The 7892-nt window shown below is 38.7% G+C and overlaps 1 protein-coding gene across 2 annotated transcripts in view; it reads left to right on the forward strand.

Annotated features, from left to right (window-relative positions):
- Positions 1–7892, forward strand: part of pde3a (phosphodiesterase 3A, cGMP-inhibited) — an 84465-nt gene that overhangs the window by 41806 nt on the left and 34767 nt on the right. For both annotated transcript variants that reach the window (XM_079623668.1, XM_079623669.1), the window contains exon 2: positions 464–514. In XM_079623668.1, coding sequence (XP_079479794.1) covers positions 464–514 — 51 coding nt within the window. The remainder of the gene's footprint in view (positions 1–463; positions 515–7892) is intronic.

Genomic DNA, 7892 nt, shown 5'->3' on the forward strand with positions numbered 1-7892 from the left:
TTTTTGACTCTCGAGTCAACAAGGCCTGTTTTTTGCCGCCTGCGGGAACCTCCTACTGTCTGTTAATTAGAGTGTGTAAAGTTTACAGCCTTTGAGGAGCTGTTAAGAGGCGAAGAGCGCGGAGTAAAGGCAGCCTGACTGTGAAATTGAATTATGAGCGTGTGTCACTGAACAAAATGGAAAGTGTGCGAGAGGGAGGGAGAGGGAGAGAGAGAGAGAGAGAGAGGAGGGGGGGGGGGGAGAGAGGGAGGCATCCCTGGAGGCCCTGATCTCTCTCTCTCTTTCTCTTTCTTTCTCTCTCTCTCTCTCTCTCTCTCTCTCTCTCTCTCTCTCTGTGCTGTATTTTTAGTGAGCGAGGTAGATCGTGTAGCCTCACTAGATGCTGAATGGTGAATGGTGAATGGAATATGTGCTGCATCGTTCTGTGTGTGTGACTCAAAACATCCTGTGTGTCTGTCCACAGATGCTCCCACAGCAAGAATGGGACCACAAAAGAGGTGCCCGAGGTTCTCAGGTTAGTGTGTGTGTGTGTGTGTGTGTGTGTGTGTGTGTGTGTGTGTGTGTGTGTGTGTGTGTGTGTGTGTGTGTGTGTGTGTGTGTGTGTGTGTGTGTGTGTGTGTGTGTGTGTGTGTGTGTGCTTGTGTGTGTGTGTGTGTGTGTGTGTGTGTGTGTGTGTGTGTGTGTGTGTGTGTGTGTGTGTGCTTGTGTGTGCTTGTGTGTGTGTGTGTGTGTGTGACACGAGGATCTGCACTTGATGAAAAGAAAATGAAGTGAGTTTTAGAGTCATTAAGGTTTTATTTGCACTGTGACACTATTTTCAAAACAATTAAGCAACATTTTTTGCTAAATTTGCAAAGTCTTTCTCGTTAGTTTAATTTGAAAAGTTATTTATTTTAGTCGTACTTATTTAAGTTAATAAAAAAATAATTGTATATTATAGTTAAAAAAAACATTGTATTTCAATATTGAGAATATGATGAGAATCATTGAAAATAATTTAATTTAATAATAATACAATTTTATGAATTTGAATTGCATTGGTGGGAAAATTGGGAAAGCATGTTGCTTAAAGTCTGCTGCACGTCTTTAAATTACACAAGCATATCACAAAGTTCAAAAGTTAAAATTGTCATTAATGGAAATTGGAGGTTAATTTGTGCTTTGAAAATAATGTGACACTTTAGCAAGTCCAAAAATAGTTTTTTATGCAAAATATCAGTTCTAATCTTCTACATTTTTGCGGTGAAATGTGAGTTATGAGTTGTTTGTTTTGTTGCTAGATCTCTGATTAATCATTATGACCACAGTGTAAATGAATATGTGAGGTGGTGACCCCTATCTGACCTCCTGGTTGTAACCCGGGATATGATGTCTTTTAAACATCATCAGTGACGACATCACACTTGGCAAGAAGAGAGTCTGTCCTGTTCCTGCAGTTCCTTTTGAACTTTGCAACTTTGTGTAATTGAAAGAAGGACATCAGATTTTAAGCAACATGCTTTCCCACATAAGTGTGTTTTCCCACCAAAATAATGTCAGTTGATGGAGGATGATGTTGTTAAGGAACTACAAGGATAAAAGGTACATCAATGGTAAAGTTCTGCGAATCTGTATTTGGCGTCTTGTGAATGTCCTTTTGTTTTGTTTTTTAATCCCATCTTTGGAGTTATGTGAAGACTGGGAAGTGTTACCAATTGTATGAAATATGTAATGGTTAATAGATCATATTTTATCTTATAGATTAAGACATTTGTTGACATATGAGCCAGAATGATTATTTTGTGTGTGTGTGTGTGTGTGTGTGTGTGTGTGTGTGTGTGTGTGTGTGTGTGTGTGTGTGTGTGTGTGTGTGTGTGTGTGTGTGTGTGTGTGTGTGTGTGTGTGTGTGTGTGTGTGTGTGTGTGTGTGTGTGTGTGCACATATGCTAATGTGTTTGCACATTTTATCTAGTTCTCTTCACGGCTGGGTGAGAGCAGGGAGTAGTGTTGACGTCTTTACTGACGTGTTTCTGTACTCTGTGCCCCTGCGTTTGTCCCTTGGTGTTTCTTTCATTCCCAGCAGTCTAACCTCCACCTATTTATGCCTTTGCCTCTGACAGAAAGGAAACTCTTTTTTTCTTTCTGCCGGGTCACTCGAGACTGTGGCGTCGGGGCCTTGCGGTGCAGCCCGTCAGAAGGACAGTGATTTCATCCGGGGTCGCGTGTTAGCGGAGGTTTCCGAGAGGGGATTTGCATCAAAAGCTGCTGTGGTAAACCTAGACAGCCAGAGATGAGTAACAGCTATCACAGTGCTGACAGAGACATAAGTTAAAGCATAATACACATCAGGGCTTACATGAGCGTGCACCGCACGAGATGAACATGACCTTAGAAAACAGCTGTCAGTCAGCGTGTCTTACAATAGAGCTGTCAGAGTGTGCTGGGCCACCCTCCCACAATGCACTGGGCCTTGAGACAACCATAAGGCTGTGAGCTGATAGCAGGAACAATCCACAGGAGGAAAGAACGCTTGTGTGTGTAATTACTGTTCTTTGGGAGTGATTTGCAATTTATGTATGTGTGTGTGTGTGAGAGAAAGATGTCCCCATTCATGTATTTGTGCGCCGTTTTGTAGTGTAAATAAATAGTGGTAGTGGTTTGTTCACACTGAAATTAAAAAAAAAATGCCGGGATGATGCACTTAATTAACTGAAAACAACAAGTGTGGAACGTTGGACATTTCATGAACTCAATTGACCCTTCGCAGGGAGTTTGATTGACAGGCCATCTGACCAATCATCATCCGCCGAATCCGCCATTTTTGTCCGACAAAGCAGTCAGGAGAGTTAGTAGAGTAACATGGGAGGATTTGAACTTGAGAAGCGGAGTGAACTGACGTCTTTCCGCGGTTAAAACAACATTCCTCCTGATGTTCATTCATGTTTATTTGATGCTATAAATGAACTAGAAGGAAGAGATGATCGGTTCACGAGCGGCTTTATCTGAGGCGACACAGCGATCTGTCAGACACATTAAAGAGCCACAAAACGGTATTTATTGTTTACATTTCTTTTAAAAATTACCAAATTTAAAAGTTGAGACTTTGTTTAATATCAAAAGTAAGCTGGTCTGTCCTGTCTGTCAGCGTGTTGTCAGTGTCCTCTCTGCTCCACAATGTATTTTTCACTGTGAGAACATGGTGTGTGTGAGAGCGGCGTAGCTTGTCGGACATAGCAATAACTAAAGGGGGCGGGTCTTTGCGAATGGTCAATTGTCACAGCTTTCCTTATATGGTGGAGGGGGAGGGGCTAATATACTGATGGTGAGGAGGAGGGGCTAACAGACTCTGATGTTGAGGGGGAGGAGCTAACAGACTCTGATGTTGAGGAGGAGGGGCTAACAGACTGATGTTGAGGGGGAGGAGCTAACAGACCCTGATGTTGAGGAGGAGGGGCTAACAGACTCTGATGTTGAGGGGGAGGAGCTAACAGACTCTGATGTTGAGGGGGGGGGAGCTAACAGACCCTGATGTTGAGGAGGAGGGGCTAACAGACTCTGATGTTGAGGGGGAGGAGCTAACAGACTCTGATGTTGAGGGGGAGGAGCTAACAGACTCTGATGTTGAGGGGGAGGAGCTAACAGACTTGTCCATGGGGAATTGATTGGATGGTTGTGGTTAGCTATTGGCTGATCTCATGTGAGTGACAGGTTGCCCCGCCCTCATCATCAGAAAAGAGTAGATATGAGCTGCGAGGGGGATGGGGGGGTGTTTTGATTCAAGATTATGATGTACATTAATTAATATATATATATATGTCCATGGATAAATAAAAATCCAATAATATAAAAAATAAATGTATAATAAATAGTGCAATATTCCATTTCATGGTGACTTTAAAGTGAAAACTGACTGTAGAAGAAAACCGCTCATGCTAATATTGTTTAAATTATAGCGCTCCATAATATGTTCTTTACACGCCTTTTTGTGGTGCAACAATCAAGCTTGAATAACTAGTGTCTGCATTTCAGGGCTTAGTGGCAAATGAATAGTGGGAGGCGCGTGTGTGTGTGTGTGTGTGTTCAGTGTCTAAGCCGTCTTATCAGAAGGATATCCTCCCCCTGAGGATCGATGCTGCTCTTTCTGCTTCACGGTCATATTCAGGCACACATGGTGTTCATACATATTTGTGTGTGTGTGTGTGTGTGTGCGCTAACATAGCTTGCTCTCTTTTCTAATTACCGAGTGGTTTTATCATTTGTCAGTTAAGGGACGTGGTTTTCTTTTGTCTCTGTATCGTATTTGCCGCATGAAACACTGATTAGCACTACAAAGTTCTCGTTCACCCACAAGATTTCAAAGTGCAGTCGTTCGTGTTTGTGATTTCTGCCTGTTTTCCTCTTATTGATCTGTGGAAAGCAGCCATCTCCAGGTTCCAATACCTTATAAAGGTGTGGAGCAGTGCAAACACGGCTGATATTTGAACTTGTGACATTGACGAGAGGAGAGAAAGTGAAGAAGTGTGAGTGTGTGGTCCTCAGGAGACCTTGCTCTTCCTCAAACCTTTCCCAGGGTGCACTGGGTCTCCCAAGTGGATGTATTGTTGGTGTTATACTCATACTCAACTACCTTCACACTCATTAGTAGCCGCCACATTGTGTCACTGCTCATTTGCATGAACAAACTTTTCTCACAGATGAACATGTTCTGTCGTATTTTGCCCCAATCAAAGAAAAAGAAAAAGAAATGAAATCTTGATATATTATATTATATTATATTATATTATATTATATTATATTATATTATATTATATTATATTATATTATATTATATTATATTATATTATATTATATTTAGGGCTGTCAAAAGATTAATAGCGATTAATCGCAGCCAAAATAAAAGTTTGTATACAGTGTATACTGTGTAGAATTATTACGTATAAATACACACACATTCATGTATATATTTAAGGAATAATTGCATTTATATACTGCATATACATTTATATAATTTATATTATATATAAATATTTTATATATAAATGTAACCAATTTTTCTTAAATATATACATGATTGTGTGTGTTTTTATATATATAAATAATTATACACAGTACACACACATATATTATGTAAACACAAACTTTTATTTTGGATGCGATTAATCGTGATTAATCTTTTGACAGCCCTAATTATATTATATTATATTATAGTCACTCATGTTTCCACATGGAAATCGCTCATTTTTATTGAAACAAAATTACTTCCGGTTGCCTTGCCGCTGCAATTTAGTGTCGGTGTGAACGTCCCTTTTAGAGTGAGTGAGGAAAAACTATCAAGTCTCAGTGTGTCGTAAAAAAAGTGGGAATGGGAAGGCGTTTTTGTTGACCAATTTACCCCAAACAACAATTTATTGGTCTGGGCCCTGAGGTAATGCTCTTTTTGCCTGGCTTGCCTTAGCAACAGGCTATTTTCAATATAAATGCTAAAATATCATTTTTATATAATTTTTGGGGACAAAAAAATACATTGGGTGCCTACATGCGTTTCATAGCACAACAAAAAAATTTAGATAGATTTTTTTTATTTTTGGTAACTGCATAATTCTAATATTTCTATTTGTGATATTTCAAAGCTGTGATACTATTATTCTTAAATTTGGAAGAAATTCAGAATAAAAAGAGGTAGATGTGTCCACATTTTTGACAGTGCACTTTTTTTATTTTTCAGAAAAAAATATCATTGTATATAAATGTATAAATATAAATATCATTGATATACTATTATAGTTTTAGTTAATGTTTTTATTTTATTTAAAAATTTTTGTTTTTGTAATTTTGTTGTTTTTTGTAGTTTTTTAAAAATATTTATATATATTAAAAATATATATTTTTATTAGTTTTAGTTTTTTAAAGTTTTTGTTAATGTCTATATAGTTAAGTTTTAGTTTTTAGTATTTCGTTTATTAAGTTATAGTTATTTTATATATTCAACTTAATTTAAATGAAGGTTTATATAGCTGAAATAAAAATATTTTTTATATTTTATTTGTGTTATGAAAATGTTGATTTCAAGCTTCACTCATAAGCCAAAGGGATCCTCAGGGTCTCTTTGTTTTCTTAGGCATCAACTGGATGTATTTTCCTGTCATTCAGTATTTCCTGTGAATCCCGCCGTGTGTCTGTGTGGAGAAGGAGATTTGTGGCGTGTCAGGGAAGCTCAGAGGTTGTGTAAATCACTAGTCCACTTACGGATTTATCTTCATCTCGATCACCTTCCCAGCCAACTCACCTCACACAACGGCCCGGGTCAGATTTAAGTGTGTATTACGATGACAAAAAATTATGTTTTTAAAATGGAACGAGATCAAATACAATATTTTGGTTCAAAGCTGGAAGCTCATTGGACTCAGATCATTACCTTCGGTAACATTGAGTCAAGAATAAAGACGTCTGCATCCAACATCACCGCAGTCAGACGTCACAGAACAAGAGTTGAGCTCTAGGAATTTGTGGGACGCCACACCAAGAATCTCAAGTAACCCCATATAAAAACCACCTCATTTTTCAACAGTGCACAATATTGACGTGGTTTGTAGTCTAGTTAGGGGTCTAAGCACCAAACAGAGGTTTAAAAACACTTGGCTCTTGCACATGGGTAAAAGTGTCAAAGCGATGTGACACTTAGGCTCCTTCCGTCAATTCAGTATTGAGGAGTAAAGTAAGAAGCCTTTAAAATGCTGCTTCTAAGAGCTCTTCTTTCCACAAGCTGCCATTAACATTCTTGTGTTGTGAGGTCCTCAGGCGGCTCAGTTCATTCACAATTTAGTCGTGCTGTAATTTTTATGATGCCGTTGTGACACATTGGCTGTTAAAAGTGCCGTCGTGGGGCGAGAGCAATGCCGAAACACAGTCAGTGTGGTGCTAAAGAGCTACGACTGTTTGTCACGCTTGTTTTGTGTCACTTCTCATGCTTAAAAACTCATTTCCATGCTCAAACATGAATGCAGTCCACCGGCCAAGACTGTAATATCATTACGTTCAGGCGGTGCTGCAGAGATCTGGGCTGGTTGAGGATTTCAATGTGTTTGTGCATGTGCCTTGTTCCACATAGCCTATATATTTATTTATCTTTATGTACACTGCCATTCAAAAGTTTGGGGTCAGACTCAGAATTATTTTTTAAAAGAAGTTCATTTTTTTATTTATCAAGGATGCAGCAAAACAGAGTAAAGTCATTTTATAATGCTACAAAAGATTATTTTAAATAAATGCTGTTCTTTTAAAGTTTAGCAAAGAATCCTGAAAAAAATGGTTTTCAACATTGATAATAATAATCAGAAATGTTTAATGAGCAAAGCAAATCAGCATATTAGAATGATTTCTGAAGGATCATGTGACTGGAGACTGGAGTAATTACATTAATTTTGAGGTTGAAATATGCTTATTAATGTAAAAATGGAACAAAACAATCTCAATACTCAAAACACGCTTAATTTTTTATGCAAAATATAATTTAATTTTCTTTTAATTTTGGGGTGATGTAGGACCCTCACATGTTCCTTACAGGTTTTGTGATGTACATTTAATAAAACACTGGATATAAGCACCACATTAGTGCTAGATGGTGTTTATTGTGCGCACTAACAGAAATGGCTCATTGATGCTATGGTATCTTGACGGGACAGTCGTGGTGAAGAGTAAGAGAAACATCTCAGCTGGTGTGTGTATGTGTGTGTAAAGGGTTGTTCCTCTTTCATGCGTCGCTGCATCTGTTCTGCCCGTGGATGGAGCGTTACCATCTGCGTGATGCTGTCTCGTGTGTGTGTGTGTGTGTGTGTTCCTCCGAGGAGCCGAGTGTAGAAACACGTGCCTGCGCATGAATCAAAGCCCTCGCGCTCGCTTTTATGCTAAAGCACA

This window comes from Phoxinus phoxinus, assembly GCF_949152265.1.
Source record: "Phoxinus phoxinus genome assembly, chromosome: 9".
In the NCBI taxonomy this organism is placed as follows: Eukaryota; Metazoa; Chordata; class Actinopteri; order Cypriniformes; family Leuciscidae; genus Phoxinus; species Phoxinus phoxinus.